General features: G+C 45.8%; 1 protein-coding gene across 4 annotated transcripts in view; it reads left to right on the plus strand.

Moving 5' to 3' along the window:
• The window catches only part of SMG7 (SMG7 nonsense mediated mRNA decay factor), a 66,389-nt gene that overhangs the window by 44,132 nt on the left and 2,429 nt on the right, over positions 1–19,828 (plus strand). Inside the window, exons 9-22 of one of the 4 annotated variants that reach the window (XM_045838413.1) lie at positions 2,903–3,065; positions 3,409–3,565; positions 5,943–6,013; positions 7,160–7,220; positions 9,130–9,249; positions 10,154–10,580; positions 12,303–12,447; positions 12,860–13,242; positions 14,079–14,450; positions 15,136–15,285; positions 16,899–16,979; positions 17,443–17,602; positions 18,851–19,021; positions 19,134–19,279. In XM_045838413.1, the coding sequence (XP_045694369.1) occupies positions 2,903–3,065; positions 3,409–3,565; positions 5,943–6,013; positions 7,160–7,220; positions 9,130–9,249; positions 10,154–10,580; positions 12,303–12,447; positions 12,860–13,242; positions 14,079–14,450; positions 15,136–15,285; positions 16,899–16,979; positions 17,443–17,602; positions 18,851–19,021; positions 19,134–19,279 (2,607 nt within the window). The remainder of the gene's footprint in view (positions 1–2,902; positions 3,066–3,408; positions 3,566–5,942; positions 6,014–7,159; positions 7,221–9,129; positions 9,250–10,153; positions 10,581–12,302; positions 12,448–12,859; positions 13,243–14,078; positions 14,451–15,135; positions 15,286–16,898; positions 16,980–17,442; positions 17,603–18,850; positions 19,022–19,133; positions 19,280–19,828) is intronic. The other 3 variants (XM_045838414.1, XM_045838415.1, XM_045838416.1) reach the window with 3 other exon arrangements.

Here is a 19,828-nt window from a genome sequence, read left to right on the forward strand (position 1 = left end):
TCGTTATAAGTTTTCAGATATGTGAAGGATTACTTTAATATAACATTTTTTGTCTTTCCTGAAGTCAGAAGTAAAATTAAATCTTAAAATTTAAGTAGAGCCCTGGCTGGTGTGGCTCAGTGGACTGTTCCTGGTCAGGCATGTGCCTGGGTTGTGGGCCAGGCCCCCAGTAGGCGGTGCGCGAGAGGCAACTACACATGGATGTTTCTCTCCCTGTCTTTCTCCCTCCTTTCCTTCTCTCTAAAAAGTACATACATACATACATACATAAGTCATAAACAAAAGTTTAAGTAGAAATAGGCAGGGTGTTGCTAAGGATTCTGTCTTTTGAGAACCTTAAAGTCAGATTGACAGGCATCTTGGATGGTTTAGGTGTAGCCCTGTTAAAACATCTGGGAATTGGACCAGAAGACTTGAGATTGCTTCCGGCCCTCTGGTTCTGTGAAAGGTGCACTCCCTAAATGGGGAAGAAGGGGAGCCTATCCTAATGAGATTTCCTCAAGTTATTCTAGTCTAGGATCTAGTCACTTTTGCATTTGGTTCCACCTCAAACACTAATGTTCTCTTCAGATATGTGTTTCTGGTGAAGTTCTGGTGGGCGTATGTGGGCAATTGCTGAAATACGCTTTGAAGTATCATTCCTACACGCTGAAGTTAAACATGGTACGAGGCAGATCTGTTTTAAACCTTACCCAGTACTGAAATAGCAGGAGAACATTGTTGGTGTGAAATTTTAGCATTGTTGAGTAAATATTCAAAAGTATTTCTAAAGTATTTGTGGGTAATTAGTGTAAACTTCGGTGTGTCTGGCTAGCAGCCTTTAGCTGCTGAGCAGACACGTTCACCAGGTTGGGCTTCACTGCGGGACTGAGGCCTGGGGGATAGGACCTGGGGTGGGAGCTGAGGTGCAAGGCTTCTTGTGGCCGTTAAGTGAGTGCTGTTTCTTACAGGTACTTAGGTCAGGGTCTTCCTCGGCCACTGCTGAAAGTGCCTTTCAGTGGCAGTACATCCATTCCCACCTGCCTCTGTCCCGGGGGAGTCTCTACTCACTGCAGCACAGTCCCAAGTGTTATAAAGTTATAATCCAATAATTACACATTTACCTCCAAAGTTGTGAGTTATTCCTTCACTAAGTATTTATTGAGTACCTACTGTGTGCAACACACTCTTCTGGGCCCTTGGAGAGACAAGGGAGAGAAGAAGACACAGCCTTGTGCCTTCATGAACTTACCTTTGCTAGTACCAGGCCGCGCCCATGGGTATTAACTTCTGTGCCTACACTGGAAAATCCTTTAAAGGGCTGGAACTCTGCTCAGTAGGACATTGCCTTCTGTATAAATGTGGATTTATAGATGCAGGGCATGCATTGCTGTATTACAATTGTAAGAAAAAATGCTTTTTGAAAAAATAAATTCATATTCTCATTTTATGCCAGTATTATGCATTTGTGTTAATGGTCAGCTTATCTGGAAGATTGAACATAGAGATTGAAAGAGAAATTTTGTAGGAAGATTCTGGGGAAGAGCTAGGATTTCAGGACATTCTGGAGGAAGGGAGGAGAATGCTGGCTGCTTTTGCAAAAGGCAGCGAGCAGTCTGGACGCGTGTGCTGGAACGGCAGCCTCGAGGAGGCTGCGAGGCCTGCGGGGGAGGAGTGGGAAAGTGGAGTGGAACTGTATCTCCCTCCAGTGATGATGTGGAACACCTTGCTAATGAATCGTAGAACTTACCGTGGCTAGTTCACCTTCTTTAACACTATGTATAGGGAAAAAACTCTAAAGGGATCTCCAGATTTCTGAGGTGGTGGAATTCTTGTCACTGCTGGTAGAATTACAGATAGGTTATCTATTTCCACCATAAGGCAGTGAATCCCCACTGACTCCACAAATAGTTCCTTGGGAGGGAGATTGGCTATGGCTAGGATATCATCTTTGTTATCAGCTTCGTTAGGAACTTGTGTGGTTCGAAGGGTGATTAAGTAGATGCCACCATGTGAGTGCATTTTGGTGAATCCTTCCTCGTCGTGCTGGTTAGCAGGTCACTGTGAACATACGGTTATTACGTGGAAGATTTGAGGATGAAGATCTTGTGTGCACCCTCCGTATAGGGGAAAGTGTCAGTGTAATAACTTATAGAGGTGGCTGTATATATTAATGATTGCTTTAGTGTGTTGTTTACTTCCTGTTACAAAATTTTATGACAAATTTTGGAAGTCATACATTATGTACCAGGAGTTCAAAAACATATGTTTCTAGTCTTTTCATTTGAAGTTTTCTTTCTCACTATGTACATGTACTTTCTAGTCATTGGTTCCAATTGAATATTTTAGTGTGTATACATCTCTTATAAAACAGCTTCTAGCCCTGGCTGGCGTAGCTCAGTGGATTGAGCGCAGGCTGCGAAACAAAGTGTCACAGGTTCAATTCCCAGTCAGGGTACATGTCTGGGTTGCAGGCCATGACCTCCAGCAACTGCACATTGATGTTTCTCTCTCTCTTTCTCCTTCCCTTCCCTCTCTAAAAATAAATAAATAAAATCTTAAAAAAAAACAGCTTCTAATGGATAAAAGGTATATGAGTTTATTGATGGATGCCCAAAACTTTTTTCCTCAGATCATATTAAAAAATAGATAATTACTTAAGGGAGAAAACTATTGTGAAAAACATCTCAAAACAGCTCATTGGTGTCTGGGTTAAATCCTTCCAAGGTGAAGAGAAACATCTCAGCATGAGAACCGTCAGACCACATTAGACTCGATTAAAATGCTGGGATTAACAGTGGAACGGTTTACTCATCTGTAACTTGACTGTTAAATGCAGACTGCCAGTTTAATTCCTGCGTCGAAGACAGCTCCTGTTCTGGATAACAGCGTATGCAGTGTTCCTGTCTTCTCTCTCTTACAGAGGCTGCTATTTCAGAAAGCTTTCAACTCTCAGCAGTTAGTTCATGTCACTGTCATTAACCTGTTTCAACTTCATCACCTTCGTGACTTTAGCAATGAAACAGAACAACATAGTTACAGCCAAGATGAGCAGCTGTGTTGGACACAGTTGTTGGCCCTCTTTAGTGAGTATTAAATCATTCTACTTTGTGGTCCATCTTCTTTGGAAAGCATAACCTTAGGCATTTTCGTCATTGTAACAAAGCATTAGTGACATGTAAAGAAGTGTCCTGTTTGTCTTAACATTGACTCAAGAGGCCTAAATTCTGTTCTTTGTTGACATCGTCAATGTATCTGTAACAATTTTTAACATGGGAAAGAAAATGCCTTCTTCAGAAAGAAGCTGTAAGATACTTAAGTGTTCAGTAGAATATAGCAGAAGGCTCATAAGCTCATAATAACGTTTTAATTTGGACTGATAAACACTTTCAAGTATCTTATGCTTTCTGAATACATTTTTTCTTTAAGTGTCTTTTCTTGGCATCCTGTGCAAGTGTCCTCTCCAGAACAAGTCTCAGGAGGAATCCTACAATGCCTACCCCCTTCCCGCGGTCAAGGTCTCCATGGACTGGCTGAGACTCAGACCCAGGGTCTTCCAGGAGGCAGTGGTGGATGAAAGACAGTAGTAAGTATCTTAGAGTTTCGTGTTGGCCTCTGCTCTCTGTTTGTTTGATAGTCATCGATATGTAGAAGCCACCTTCTAACACACAACTTCTGAACAATGGAAGACTGTGTTTCCTGCCCACTCTTTGGAAATTGAACTGAAGACCTCTTTGTATACTTCTCCTTTGTTTTGAATTTTTCATGTGAGGCACAGTCTTAAGGATTTCTGACTCTTTGCTTTCCCCCTGTCCCTGGTTGCCGTCCTGGGGAAAAGGCATTTTTCACATTCCAGAATGAAATGGAAATAAAACCAGCTTGTTTCTCATCCACCACAGCATGCCCCAATTTTCTATTTAGGAATCAAAGGCAAGAGATTTTTGCTTTGTCCCATTGTCTTCTGCTCTAGTAACACCCAACTAGGGTTATATTTGTTTAAGTGTGGAAGATTTTGGTTACCACCATTTTCTCCGTAATCTCTACGCAGAATAATTCTGATAATTCTTAGGAACTATTGATTTGAGAGTGACAAATCAAAGCTTTCAGTTTACCTTTGATTATAGAAATATTTTCAATAAGGCTTTGCAGTGAATAGGAAGTTCCTTCCCTGTATCTTTTCATGGTGGATATAAGGAGAATCTCTGTGAAATTTCTGCTTTCGGCATCTACACTTTGACCAACGTCACAGCCTAGGAAATGTCCCAGCTACATGTGAAACCCTGAGATCCCTCTACTTAGCTCTCTTTCCCTTTCCCTCGCACACCTGGCTGCAAGCTGCCTTTCCAGACAGACCGTGTGAGTGGAGGTTGGTGGTGCAGCACAGCACTCCACAGGCCCCCTTTCTGTGCCCGTGCGGCGTTGTGAGTGGTGCGCACTTTCAGGCTCGACTTCCGACCCAGAGGCTGTGTAGTTTCCGCCCCGCTGTACTTTAGAACCCGAAACTCGTGGTGCCGTGCCTGCACAGTGACCCTTTGGTCCACTCGGTGCACTCCCCTTTCTTACCGCGGCAAAGCATGTTCACTGTGAGTAATAGTTTTATGCACAAACCTTTGTTTCTCTCCTTTCCTGTCATTTACTCTTTCCCCCTCCCTCCTGTAAGATGTAGCAGGAATTCTAGACTTGCCCTTGCAGGTGTTTCATTCTAGCTTAAATTATGTTTCAGCTTACTTGAAAGAGACCAGTGCAGGGTATTTCTCTAAAACTGGAGATTTTCCTTATATGTTTGACACATTAAAGTAATCACTATTTATGTCTTTTAACTGATGAAAAAATCTCTTTTCCTTTTGTGAAGTCAAAATTTTACATATATTCAAATAATCTTCATGGACCTTTACCATTTCTAAAACTTGTTTTTTCTTGTGAAGTACTGATGGGTTTTTCCTCCCTGTAGAAAGCAGAGTCACAGTTGAGTAACCCGGAGTGGGGAGGGCGGTGTATCATCGCCGTCTGTTCACGCAGTTTCCCAGCAGCCTGTTTTCCTGAGGCCTCGTGTCTGTCGCGTAAAGGCATTGCTGTTCTTGTCTGATACTCTTTTTTAGGTTATTCACCTTTTTCAACCGTCTCTCATCATTTGTTATATCCCCAAAGGCTTGTTGCAGGCGTTTATTTTTAAGTGTTTGTTTCCCTATTTTTTCTCTATATATGCTTCTGTATTTTTTTTTAAGCAGCATGTTCCCATATTTCAAAGTGCACAACTGTTAGAGTAGTTGTCAGCCTCCAGGTTGTTTCCGTGATGGGGTGGTTCGCATCCGGTTCATGGGCGCCTTGCCCGGGCCTTTTTTTAAGTCACACTTTCACCGACATTGGTGAGAGGTTAAAATTCCAAGGAAAGGTTAATATTACCTTATTATTAATTACTAACTTTTAAATATTTTGCAAACTTTCACACAAATTGCCTGTGTATTAGGAAACAGGGCTTAGAGGTAAGGGTGTTGTAGCAGTGTGTGAGTGAGTGTGTGGGTGAAGAGAAGTGCGTGGCCGTCGCTTGGACTGGAGCCCGAGGCCGGGCCCCGGCGACCACGCCCCGTCACGGGTGAAGAGCGAGCAGTGGGCCGCACCGCGGACGCGTGTGCGGGAGCCTGAAGGTGCCGTTTCCCCGGTCGGCGTTTTCTCAGTAAAGACGGTTCTTGGCGTTTGAAACTGAAAAACCGTTTTCACTGGGAGCTTGGAAAACGTGGGCAGTAGTAAGTCTCTATCATGGAAATTTGACCCTTCTGGTACCTGAATATTTTTTATCTAGGAATCTGTGCGAATGTGTTTTAGGGAGTCATACAGTCTTCAAAATGCTGAAGCAAGGGAAAAAACACATGAAGTCTAGGCCCCATAGGGAACGTTCTCATGGCTTATTAGTGTTCTGGTTTCTCTTGTGCAACAATAACGTCTGAACTCTCTCTCATTTACAGTATCTGGCCCTGGCTCATTTCTCTTCTGAATAGTTTCCACCCCCATGAAGAGGATCTTTCGAGCACTAACGGTAAGGGCCAGCTCAGTCTGGTGTGGTGGAGATTGTTCTTCATCGCTAATGGTGGGCTTCGGGCCAGAGAAAAACGGGTTTCTTCTCACACGTTTGTAAAGTTCGCTATCTCAGAAGCGACTCTGAACTCGACTCCGATGGAGTGGGAGGAGCCAGAGGGCCGTTCCTGCAGCAGCTTGTTCTCCCGGTCAGCTGCGGCCGAACAGGAGTCCGGAGAGTGCACCCCGTCAGGTGCTTTCCGCCCTCCTCCTCCTTTCTGTTTAAGGTTAAAAAACCAGTGTGCGCAGCATCACTCTGTCAGAGTAGTACCTGCGTACCATAAGACATTTGGGACGTACAAACATGAAGAACACAAGTCACCCACGGCTCTCACACAGAGAGAGACACTTCGTGCTGTTTGCATGGTAGTGTGTTTTCTGTGGGCCTTTTTTGGTGTGCACGCACACAGCCTGCAGGAGAGTGTGTGTTTGGTGTCAAATTCAGCTCTGTGCTTTTTTAAAGTGAACATGTTGTTAGCATTTTCCTTTGTCATTGAAACATTTTGAAACACGATTTTTACCAGCTGCATAATATTCTACGATGTGGATGTGCCATGATTTATTTAATCATTATCCGTTTGCTTTAGAAATTTCTCCATTATAAGTAATTCTACTCTGAACAATCTTTAGTTGACTCCTTTCTGATTATTTTTCTTCCATTGGGTCAGTGCTCTTTAAGTGTTAGATTTGCACATCGGTCACCTGGGACCTTGTTAAATGCAGGTTATGATTCAGTAGGTTTGGGGTAGTGCCCAAAAGTCTGGTTTCTCCCAGGTGGTGTCAGTCTTTTTACCCAGTACTCTACTCTGGGATTACTGGGTCTGAGGCTTGTGAACCTTTAAGACTGCTGAGAAAAAGCCATCCTACCCTCCTCCTAGGCATGGGGGAGTAGGTGAGGATTAGGATGACACTCAGGGTCCGAAGGCCACGTGCAGGACCTTGGCAGGTCCATCGTTTTATCGGGATTGTTAGTATAAAGAGGAGCAGGGAACTATGAACATCATGCAGTCCTGTATAGAAGACGCCCCCCGCCCCTTAGTAAGCAGTATTCTAAACAACAGTGTTTTAACCCAGATGTTTACAAATCTTGCTTTCTACCCTTCTCTAGCAACACCACTTCCGGAGGAGTTTGAGTTACAAGGATTCTTGGCTTTGAGACCTTCTTTCAGGTGGGTGGCAGCAGGAGGACGTGGAGTCATTGCTGGTGACCGCAGTGTTAAAGTGAGCAGGAATCGGGCTCGGGCGGAGGAGTGCCTTTGATCTTTCTCCGCGTTGTTGTCTTCTCATAACATGAACTGATAGTGAAAGTCACCAGTGCAAAATGGATTTAAATATGTTGCGCCTCTATTTCCCATGTAATACCAACAGTAAGTGCTTTTAAAATGTGGAGGAAAGGAAAGGAAAATTGCTTCTTCTGACTGATACTTATTTACTTTTGTGCCTTTCTTGAAATTAGGGGGAAGTCTGAAAAATGGGAACCAGATGTAAACAAAAGGATATTGCTTGACATATTTTATGTTAATAGAGGAATAAAGTAGTCTGTTCTTCCCATCATTCTTTGTCTCTATTCCTCCTCTTTCAGGGGAATAATTTCTTACTCCTTTTCAAGTCTAACCCTTTCATCTGAGTCCTTGATCTCATTCCTTCTTGCCCCCCCCCCACCAAAAAAAAAACTTGGCTCCATCTGTCCATCTCTCCCTGTGTTGTATTGTCAGTATCTTAATTTATTTTTAACAACCACTTACTTCCTTTTGGCCTAGTGACAATTGACTATGCCGTATTCTTTCTAAGTAGTAAACACTCAACCTCATTATTTTCACCTTATTTAATTGTCTTTAGCATGCCTCTGTTGGTCACTTTCCTTCACGAAACCTCCTTCTGGTTAGCTCTGCAACATCAGTCTCCTCCTTCTGCCCTGCAGACTCGGCCTCTGGCCCTCTTTCTCTCGTACTTCCTGCTGGGAATGTCGCCGCTCGCCACGGCTCTTCCCTGGCCCTTCCCTCCCACTGTCTGCCTTCTCGGTGGTGATCAGGTCCGTCCCTTCGTCATGACCCTTCATCTCGTGCGTACGAAGTCCATAATTTTCAGTTCTGACTTCAGAGTTTGGACTCATATTTCTAAAAATCTGATCTCTCATTTTAAACTTTGACATGACCAAAAATCAGCTAATATTTTCCTATTTGGTCAGTAAAATGTGATCTTTCAATATCTCTCTGTGTGCCGTTCGTTACCCACCTACACGAACAAGCTAGAAATCTGAAAGCTTCTTATAAATGGTCATCTTTCTCACCTAGTCTTTGTAATTCATTGTCCGAAAGGCCTCTTAGATCTAACTCCTCCTGTTTATTTCCTGGTAGTTCAGGCTTTTATCACCATTTACCTGGAGTAAAAAGGCTTCCTAATCAACTTCTCTGCTGAGGGTCCCTTTCTTTCTGTAGTTTATTTCTGCCCTGTTTCCACATTCTGTTTCTAAAGTACAGACCTGATGATGGATGCCTCATTGCTAATATGGAAACACTTGTTCCAGTGGTGCGCTGTCCAGATGCTTAGTTTTTCAGTATATTTTCTGTCACTGAGCAATGCTTAATTTTTCAGCCATTTTCCACTTCTGCCCTCCTCCTCACCAACACCTGCCTAAACATACTATACATTCACTTTGTTGTCTTCTTGAATAGCTCTGTTTTTATTCATCCAAAACTTTGTTCATGCTTTGCCTAGAACATTCCCTCTTTCTCTTTGCCTTACGAACCTGTAAGTACTCACTGGTAACTGACCAGCCTCTAGCTCAAATATCAACTATTTTGTGAAACCTTCTCAGGACTTATCAGAAGGAACTAACTCTCCTCTTTTTACTATCCTTTCTTATTTTTGGCATAGTGTTTTTTCTGCTTTACTTCACTGGATTTCTTTTAAAATCTTTGGGAATGTAAATTCAAATAAATGGAGTAGATTACATCAAGTACTTGTCCAACCTGTATGGGAAAATCTGAAGCCGTTTCAGTTCATTAGGTGAACTTGGTTGCCTGGAAAACATCTTTAGCAGTTTAGCTTTTTGTAACTTGTTTATATCAATTTTAGGAACCTGGATTTTTCCAAAGGCCACCAGGGGATCACAGGAGACAAAGAGGGGCAGCAGCGCCAGATACGGCAGCAGCGCTTGATCTCTGTGGGCAAGTGGATCGCCGACAACCAGCCGAGGTACCCTCGTTGGCTACCCACGAACCCCCGCCTGTGTTTTAGTCTTTGGTGTGATGCCCTTGCTTACGAACGCTTAAGACAAAACATCGGTAAACTAAATTGTGACCCTAGTGATCATTAATTGTACTCTGAAACTTCTCTTGGTTCCATCACACTGTCTGTTGTAGAGAAACTGGCCTTGCTCCCTTGTTTATCGTGAGCTTCTGCTCTGATCTATAAACATGTGTGCGACTCAGTGAGAGCAGCTGAGTTGTCCGTACGCAGTCACGGTGCTTCGTGTGGACAGGGCACGCTGTCGGCTTCAGTCAGCACTGACCAGGATGGGGCCCGTGGCCGGCTAAGTACAGAGCACGCGGGGTGGTTGGTGTAGTGGAGGGGCACAGGTTTTAGAGTCAGGCAGATTCGAGTTCAGTTCTAGTTCTGCTGTTCCCCCAGGTCTGTGTCCTGGGACTCCCCCAGCCGATCGTAACCTCTCTAGGGTCAGTCACTATCTCGTAGTCATTTTTGTATTGAGGTTCCTGTCACACTGTGAGCACTTGAGTGGTTACATGTTTGAATGAACTTCTAGCTCTTTGCTCAGTTTCCCACCTGTGCAGTAGGAGTTCTAGGTAGTTATAGATAGCTGCTTCACGGGCCTCATCCAGTACCTGTGCTTAAAGCATGCTCAGTGATCATAGCTGTGCTTATGAAAAACGGGAAAGGGGCATGGAAATGTGTCGTGATGCTGCGTGTGGTGCTGGGAGTTGAGTTTCTGCATAACTACTCGCGGTGTTACCCGAATCCGCATTCTTACAGTCTGAGTGTTCAGGGCTGGGAATGGTTTGACTGTTGGATCCATACGCAGTTCAGTTGTTGCTGTTTTTTAGGATTATGTTCATATATGGATTTATTTTTACTTTTTTAGGCTGATTCAGTGTGAAAATGAGGTAGGGAAATTATTGTTTATCACAGAAATCCCAGAGTTAATACTGGAAGACCCCAGTGAAGCCAAAGAGAACCTCAGCCTACAAGAGACATCCGTGATAGAGTCGCTGGCCACGGATGGGAACCCAGGACTGAAATCGGTGCTGTCCACGGGCCGGAATCTAAGCAACAACTGTGACACCGGAGAGAAACCCGTGGTCACCTTCAAAGAGAACATTAAGCCACGAGAAGTGAACAGAGACCAAGGAAGAAGTTTTCCTCCCAAAGAGGTGAGAAGGGACTGTAGCAAAGGAGTAACTGTAACTAAGAATGATGGAAAGAAGGACAACAACAAGAGGAAAACAGAACCCAAGAAATGCACCTTAGAAAAGTTGCAGGAAACAGGAAAGCAGAGTGTGGCAGTGCAGGTAAGCTGTATGTGAACTACAAAGGAGGTAGAGGAAGGCTCACACGAAAGGCAAGAGTTTTCATTTTGTTCTAACGCCTTGAGGACTGCCGGTCCTACACGCTGGACTGCATTCTCAGTGCTGCGCGGTGAGGTCCTGTAAAGAGCTGAGGTGGTAGGTGGCTGCTTCACTGACTGCTGGGCATGGTCATGTGAGTGAGAGAGTCTTAACCTGTTCGGCACTTTTATTAGTTCTCTTCCATTTCAGTGGTTTGAAACGTCTAGTTGCAGAGCCGTCGGTTCTGCAAAGACTTGCATTTTCTCTGGAACGTAGTATTGCCGTTTGTTAATGCTGTAATGAGAAATGTGGGGTCTTTGGTAGATCCAGTAGAGCTAAGAGTATGTTAAGTCTTGGGGGTTTTATTAGACTCACTGTACAAGATAAAATATGTTCTTAGAGAAAGACGAGGCTCTCTTCCCTGACGTTTGCAGCCGTCCTGGCCAGCAGCACCATTCACGCTTCGGTGTGACCCGGGCTGGAGGGAAGTCGTAAAGCCAGGGCCCAGGCAAGGACATGGCTCAGTTATTTTCAACTTTGTTTTTTACACCTTTCCAAAGAGATACAGATGATTCTGTATAGAAGGAAAGGGGTCTTTACTTTCACTACTTTTATTAATACCATTAATCTTCGAGTAAAAGCCATTTGTTTTGTTAACACATTTTGGCAAATATATTTGCAGTAGGTATAAATAAGGAACCGTACATTATTGAAGGCTGCTTGCAAATACACTGTCTCCCGTGTATTTTCTTGCAGGATTTTTGGCGGGAGGGGAAGGGAGAAATAAGAATATTTTAAGATTACTAGTTGGGGGAGAAATGGAGAGGAAAACATGGTAGAAATTAAGAAAAGCCATCGAGAGAGAGAGAGGGGCCGGGGAAATCCTAAGTGAACTATGCAGCTGAGGGATCAGTGTTTTGGGGGTAAAGGGCCCAGCGCCTCCTGCCCGCTGTTCCTCCGTTCTCTGTGACTGTGGCCCAGCAAGGTCCAGACTGGAAAGAACGCCTCCTCCTTGTCTCTCCCCTCTGCAGCCTGCCTGCTGGTGATGAGATTCAGGGGGCCTGGCCGTAGTCAGTGCATTGCCGCCCTCTGCCCCTCGTCTGGAGTTGTCTGTCGCCTCACTGCACTCGTCTTGAGCAGTGCAGGTGGCATCCACTCCTCTCTGGCTCCATGCTTGGGATCTCAGGGCCTGTTCGTTAGAAACAGTCCTTATGTGTTTGGGGGTGGGGTGCAGCCTCAGGGTGGAGGGTGGACGCCTGGCTGACACCCTTCAGGCTGTCCAGATGAAATCAAGCTGAGGGCCAGAGTGGGTCATTAGTAATTCCTAATTTATGTGCGTCACCTAATGAATTAGTGTGTAAAGGGCACTGGGGCCTGTAATAGGCACCCTCAGATCATAGGCAAGTTTTTAGCCTGTTGGCATTGGGTGTCTCATTGTAAATCAAATCAGCTCTCAGGCCCTTTCCATATTTGATGTTTTTATGATTTTGTGAGGGCAAAATAATTATACTAGCAGAACTAAGCCCGTATGTCTTACTGGCAATTAAATGATCTGTTTTGATTTTTCTCTTTTTAATTTAGGTGAATTTAAGTATCTTCAACATATACTTTTTTTCTTGGAGTAGTTGCTTCTTTCCGACACGTTTGGGTTTCAGAATATCATAATTTCGCTTCTGTTGGTCACAGGTAAAATCCCAGGCGGAATTGAGAAAGACCCCAGTGTCTGAAGCCAGGAAAACACCTGTAACTCAAACTCCAAGTCAAGCAAGCAATTCCCAGTTCATCCCCATTCATCACCCTGGAGCCTTCCCTCCTCTCCCCAGCCGGCCAGGTACGTGTGTTTTACGATTTCTTCTCCTCAGTCCCTCTGCGTAGGAGTTTCTGCCCATTCACCGAGTCATTTATGCTCTGTCAGAGTGGCATGTTTTCCCCAATGCTTATGAAATTGTTTGGAACCACTTCTCTGGTAGTTTATATACAAGGACATGTTTGTTACCATGAAGGAGTTCCTACCACTAAACATGATGTGCAGAACACTCCAGTTAAGTGGATAGAAGTAGCAGTCAGTAGTCTATATTTAATTATTGAAATGAAATTCAAGATTTTCACTTGCTCAGTCTTACTTGATGGTCAATCTGTGCCTTTTGTAACTTAGGAGAAAACCTCCTCCCCAACCCAAATTTATTCTTGTCTTTTTTTTTTCTGTTTCTTTGGAACTAAAGCTGTGTTCTTTTATTTTAAAGGGTTCCCGCCCCCAACATATGTTATCCCCCCTCCTGTGGCATTTTCTATGGGCTCAGGTTACACCTTCCCAGCTGGTGTTTCTGTCCCAGGAACCTTTCTTCAGCCTACAGCTCACTCTCCAGCAGGAAACCAGGTGCAAGCTGGGAAACAGTCCCACATTCCTTACAGCCAGCAACGGCCCTCTGGACCAGGGCCAATGAACCAGGGACCTCAACAACCACAGCCGCCCTCCCAGCAACCCCTTTCATCTCTACCAGCTCAGCCAACAGCACAGTCTGCAAGCCAGTTGCAGGTTCAAGCTCTAGCTCAGCAACAACAGTCCCCTACGAAAGCTGTGCCAGCTTTGGGGAAAAGCCCTCCTCACCACTCTGGGTTCCAGCAGGTAGGTGGCAGTGTGGGTGCCGTCAGCATCCGAAGGAGCGGGAGGCTGAGATTGGCTGGTATTCAGTTTGTTAAAAACCCTAGTTCCCCGTGCAGGTCCCGCAGCTCTCAGACTTGTAGCGGTGACGAGAATGTGGCAGTGTTCTCCTCGCTGATTAGGGAAGTTCCAGCGTTTTCCTTTGTACTTTTGTAGAGGATGGTAGACCTTCACTACTATTAGCTGCTACTACTTGTCAGTCTTAGTGGAAAGGATTTCTGTAAATATTTATTTCCCGTGTGAAGATAAACTGTAGGAGGAATGTAGAGTCATAATCTTGATGAGGTGTTAAGAATGACACCAATCGTGAATATCGTCATCCCACAGCACTTGAAACCAGAGGGGTACACACACACACACACACACACGCACACTCATTAAACCTCTTAAATAATTGAACTGAAAGGCAGAACGTGAGTTCAGTGCCTGCAACCTGTACCCAGGAGGCTCTGTGTGTCGCAAAGCCTGAAGGGTAAAGGAAGTTGCTGCATTGCCTACAGCAGGAGTGTCAAAGTCATTGTCACAGGTGGGGGTGGGGAGGACATCAGCCTCGCAGTTGTCTTCAAAGGGCCGAAATAATTTTAGGACTGTACGACTGCTAAGGAGCTGAAATTACATTCAGCCAACCACAAGGCAACCACGAGGCTGATGTGGCCCCCTGGGGAAAATGAGTTTGACGCCCCCAGCCTAGAGTTTCGTTGATGGTAAAACCCCTTGAGTTTGTTCTGTGATTCCTGAGTACTTAGTGTAAGTGACACTGCAAGTTACCCTCGTCCTGACGACAGGCATCTCTTTTTTAGTATCAACAGGCAGATGCCTCCAAACAGCTGTGGAATCCCCCTCAGGTTCAAGGCCCATTAGGGAAAATCATGCCTGTGAAACAGCCCTACTACCTTCAGACCCAAGACCCCATAAAACTGTTTGAGCCGTCATTGCAGCCGCCTGTGATGCAGCAGCAGCCTCTCGAGAAAAAGATGAAGCCTTTTCCCATGGAGCCATATAACCACAACCCCTCAGAAGTCAAGGTCCCAGAATTCTATTGGGACTCTTCCTACAGCGTGGCTGATAACAGAGCTGTGATGGCCCAGCAAGCAAGTTTGGACCGCAGGGGCAAGCGGTCACCAGGTGTCTTCCGTCCAGAGCAGGACCCTGTGCCTAGGATGCCATTTGAGGTGTGTGTCTTTTCCTCTCCCTGGGCACTTCACAGACAGGTGTGGGGCTGCGTGTCTTTTGAATTTCTCGGGCTGGTTGTATAAAGGCCACCGTGACCCGTTCGTGTTACAAGATGCTGCTGAGCCACGGCTGCAGCTCTTCACAGCTGCACAGTCCGTTCAGTGTGAGGAGCTGAAGAGTTCCGGTGCAGATTCTGAACTCGGGTGGTCTGGCAGAGCAGTCGTGATGCAGCACGTTAGAGGATTCTGAAATAGCTCCCCTCCACTGTGCTGAACCGTCTCAGTTTAGAAATAGGTTTGCTGCACATTTAAGCAAGTAGCTTTCAGAGAGGAACAAAGCCAGCCTTTGATAGTGGAGGCCCCTTCCTTGCCCTTTTTATTCCCAGAGATGCGGGTACGTGTTTGTAACTTGTCTGTTAGCACAAGGTAAGCCCGTCACTTGGCTCCATTGCCTTGTTTTACTCACTGGCCGCCTCACCTTTTCTGTTCTGCCCCGTGTCAATATTTCTGCTTTGTGTTGTGTTTCAGTGCCTTTTCCTCTTTGCATAACACTGCCTCACTGTTGATTACTTCCTCCCTCCTCCTCCTCCTCGGCTTTAGTTGCCTTCTCCCCCTAACCTTGCTACTACTCCCTAGTGCTTTTTTCGTCCCCGGTGCGTCTCACTGTGATCCTTTCTGTCACTAGGACCCCAAAGGCTCCCCTCTGCTTCCTCCGGACCTGTTAAAGAGTCTGGCTGCCTTGGAGGAAGAGGAAGAGCTGATTTTTTCTAACCCTCCTGATCTTTACCCAGCTCTGCTGGGGCCTCTCGCCTCTCTTCCTGGAAGAAGCCTCTTTGTATGTATTTGACATAATTCTTCTTGCTCTAACCCAGCTGCTTTTCTGAGATTTTGGAATAGGTGATTTCTTCTTTTGGGGGGGCTTTTCTTTTTCGTGGAAATGTCAAATTTTCTTCCCGATAGCCCGAGCTGCTCTTCATATGGCAGGAACGTCCCTCACTGCCTTGTTCCCCGAGACCCCCAGTCCAGGCCGTGCTAGGACCCGGCTCCCGCCGGGCTGCTCCCACGCAGGGTGTGATGCTGCCAGAGGAGCTCACTGTTCCAGTGGCACTTCCGTCTGGACCCAGGGATTTCAGTGTCATTTAATCTTGTTCAGGAGCAGTAAGATTTTTTTTCTCATGTACTCAAAATGGGAAATGAAATAATGTTCTAGGTTTTCTTTAATCCCGACTCAATGATACGTTTATGATGTATTATGACTCAATGATGTATTTTCAAGAGAGCAATCCCTTAGTGAAGCATAAAGCAGTCTGAGTTCTAATTTCTCGCTGTTTCCCCCCCGTAAACATGGAACAAGAAAACATAAGATTTCGGTGCAGTGGTTTTAGTGTCCGGCGGGATAAAAGCTGAATGGCGCTCGTGGCAGAAGCTGCCGTCCCTGGCACTTGACATTCCCTCAAGAGCTTGCCTGAATGAGTGCCCCTAGAGAGCTTGCACGCTCCCCCCACCCCAAGTGAGCAGAACTAAAACCCCCTAGAAACTGTAACAGTGGTAGTACCCGGACAGCACCTAGGGGTGCTGAACGCCCTGTGGCTAAGCTGCAGTCTCTAAACATTTGCCTGCCTTGCTGGGGCGGCCGGGCGGGCGTGTCTCCGTCCCCTTGCTTCCTGAACCCTAGTTCCTGTTGCGCTCGCTCCTTTCGTAGGAAATGAAGCTCATGGAACAGTGGGGGAAGGGCGTGTCAGTGTTTTATGTTTTTAAACACCTTGACTATAACCTTTCTGTTTTTAACATTGCTAATGATATGTATGTAAAAGTGACTTGCATGTAGTAGGTGTTTAATAAAAGCATTCTTGACCAACTGTTCAAAGGCAGTGAGCATCACAGATCCACCTTTTTTTTCCCTAATGACTCTCTCAGAGCTAATAAACAGAAGCTTGACTTTAGCAACTATTTTAATACAGAGTGGGGTAAAAGCAGGCGTACACGAATAAACAAATGGTACAGGAATAAACTGTTTCACATACACAAAAGTATGACCCTCCCTTTGCCACCCCAGTGCAAACCACAGGTGGAGCTGCTTAGGGACCGTGTTCACGAAAAGTGGCACACGGGTTTGCAAGGCTTTTCTAAAGCCGTTCTCGCCGTGTTTTAAACACGGGGAGAAAACAGTACCCGATCAGCCCCGCCTCTTGTTGTGAGAGTTCTCCAGGGCCTTCCCTGCCTGGGTCTCTGTGCGAGGTCACAGCACTTGCCGTAGCAGCTGGCCCTTCCTTGGGGTCACGGTCTTAACAGGCCCTCGTTCATGCCTGTGAGCCTTAGGTCGTGTGCGGTGGGGGGATGCAGGCACGCTTAAACGGTGGTCTTTTACTTGACTGTATAGTGTCTTAAAGTTCACGTTAAGGAAACGGAAGGCATAATTGAACTCCTTTTTTTTCTGGGACCGTGAAGAAATCCTTATTGGAGAAGCCCTCCGAGCTCATGTCGCATTCACCCTCTTTCCTGTCCCTCACCGGATTCTCTCTCAACCAGGTGGGTATGCGGCCGAGAGCCCTGCTTTGCACCGTCAGCGTGGGCTCTCGGGTTCTTCCCGGTCTCCTCCAGTGCGTCTGTTCCTCTTGCGCGTGTGGGCACCTTCTGGGCACTGGGTGTTACCTGCTCTCCCTCTGGTTAGGGTACTCCAAAGACTTGCATGTCACAGGTTTGAACCCTTTACCTTTTCTTTCGTGCTGAAGTCCTCCAGGCTCTGTGTAGCCCAATAAATTACTCCTACTTTTTAACACGGGTGAGGCGCACAGGTTGGAGCAAAATAAAGGGTTGAGGGAAAGCATAGGGAAATGAATTTAAGAGGAAAACTCAAAGAAATAAAAGCCTTCAAAATCTGTCTTGTTGAGAAGGCTTACGGTCTCAGGCATCTGTGGGGAGAATTACGGCATTCCCTTGTGTCTCTTTCCTTGGAGCGAGTCCGTGTGACTTGGTTGTCGCTGCCTTTCAGGAGAGATACCCAAATAACAGCATGTTCAACGAGGTGTACGGGAAGAATCTGACGGCCAGCTCCAAAGCCGACCTGAACCCCTCGATGGCCCCGCAGGAGACGTCGCTGTACTCCCTGTTCGAAGGGACCCCGTGGTCCCCGTCACTTCCTGCCAGCTCAGGTTTGCACTGCTCTTTCAGTTACACACCCGGCATCACCGGCAAATTAAAATGGAGTTCGTATGACTTTGTAATTATAAATACATCAGGTCAACTTTTTTAAGTAACTTGTGAAAAACAAAATAGAAAAAAACAGGCCGATGGGCTGGTTTGCGTAACAGATGCCCAGACGCCTCTTTGAGTGCGCAGTCGCCGGCCGAGCGGTCGGGGAGGAACGCATGGCTCTGTCGCAAGGGTTGCAGCTGCTTTTTACTTCTGTCTGCAGGTGTTCCTTCTCTGTGGGGAAAACTGCAGTTGTTAAAGGAGAGGTTTTTTTAAATGCTTGTTTTATAAGTGGAGTCTGATTTCACAGCAGTTGTTAAGGTTAGGCAGTTCTTTTGGGTTGGCCAAAAAGTTCATTTGGTTTTTTCTGAACGATGGCTCTAGTAGCGCTTAGTTGACTTTAACTTCATTCGAAACAATTTTGTTAGATTGTCTTATGGCAACTGTCATACCAGCATGCATTTTAAAAAAAACGAAAACTTAAAAAGTTGGTGAATTTTTGTGTAGTCATTTTAATATTGAAGATGGAAGAAAATGTGCAACATTTCCAGCACATTATGTATGCCTTATTATTTCAAGAAAGGTAAAAATGCAACTGAAAAGCAAAAAAAGATTTGTGCAGTGTGTGGAGAAGGTGCTGTGATGATCAAATGTGTCGGAAGTGGTTTGCGAAGCGTCGCACTGGAGATGCCCCTCTGGACGATGCAGCACGGTCTGGTGGACCAGTTGGAGTCGATGGCGACCAGACCGAGGCGTGAACTGAGAACGATCAGCGTCACGCCACGCGGGAGACAGCTGGCATACTCCCCATGTCCAAATCGGTCAAGTCACTGGTGAAAATGAAAAATGTGCGTTCTGTTGTACGGAAAAAACCACGCAGACTTTTTGGCCAACCCCAACATCCCCTGATACCAGTGGAGTCCTGACCTGAAACAGACATGCCACAGTAGTGCATGCACGCGGCAGAATTGTCCGCTGCTTCGCTCTGTTCTGTTCTGTTCTAGGGCAGGGAGTGTCCTAGATAAATTCAGTGAAATGTTTCGTGCATCTAGCAGGGTCCTCTTTGGGGCCCTTGTTTTGTCTTTGCTCCAAAGCCCTGTGGTTACTTCAGTAGAGTTTGAATGATCCTATCTGTAGAAAACTTTAGGTCTTAGAATGTTTGGGAAACAACTTACTACTCGATGCTCTCTTTTGCTGTCATTTCACAGATCATTCGACACCAGCCAGCCAGTCTCCGCATTCCTCCAACCCAAGCAGCCTGCCAAGCTCTCCTCCGACACACAACCATAATTCTGTTCCATTCTCCAATTTCGGGCCCATCGGGACTCCAGATACCAGGGAGAGGAGGGCTGCAGATCGGTGGAAAACTGATAAGCCAGGTGAGACCCAGACTGCGCAGACGTGAAATAACCTGCTATGTTTTTCCCTGGCTTTTGGCACCTGGCAGTGATAAAACACCTTCTTGGATTCTTATCTCTTTTCATCCCTTAGCCATGGGCGGGTTTGGCATTGATTATCTCTCAGCAACATCATCCTCTGAGAGCAGCTGGCATCAGACCAGCACTCCAAGTGGCACCTGGGCAGGCCACGGTCCCTCCATGGAGGATTCCTCCGCTGTCCTCATGGAGAGCCTCAAGGTAAGTGCACCACAGGAGCAGGCACCACGGGCATGTCTCTGCTTTCATTCCCTGAGGAGCCAGGTTCGCCCCCGAGGCCCTCGGAGGTGATCGATGAACAGCACACGTCTAGCAGAGTTCTAGAGACACGGTCTGCCTTGTAAGGTTCTTGATGGGATTTTGTTTTTAATTTGCAAATTTATTAGTGGCGAAGCATTATCTTCAGGGGGACAGAGACACCAATGTCCTACCTAGTTGCATTCTGAGGTTAAGAAAATCCTGATTCATCTTGGGATGTTTGATTTAAGCCTTTTCTAAACAAGAAAAAGAACAGTATATAGTAGTAAATACTCTGTGGTCCCACATGGAGCTGACTTTCAGTAAAAAGACTTAATATAAAACATACTTTTTAGCTTTTCGGTCCTAAATCTTAACGGTATCTAGTCTTTAAGACAGCCTTACAGTGCCCTTTTCTAATAGCTGAATTTTTCTAGGGGGTGGGGGTCTTGGGAGGTTGTGCCTTTATATTTGGCTGGGATTGAGAACCAGACCCTTTCAGACAACCAGGCC

Source organism: Phyllostomus hastatus, unplaced genomic scaffold (genome assembly GCF_019186645.2).
Source record: "Phyllostomus hastatus isolate PE091 unplaced genomic scaffold, TTU_PhHast_1.1 phas_contig_283, whole genome shotgun sequence".
NCBI lineage: Eukaryota > Metazoa > Chordata > Mammalia > Chiroptera > Phyllostomidae > Phyllostomus > Phyllostomus hastatus.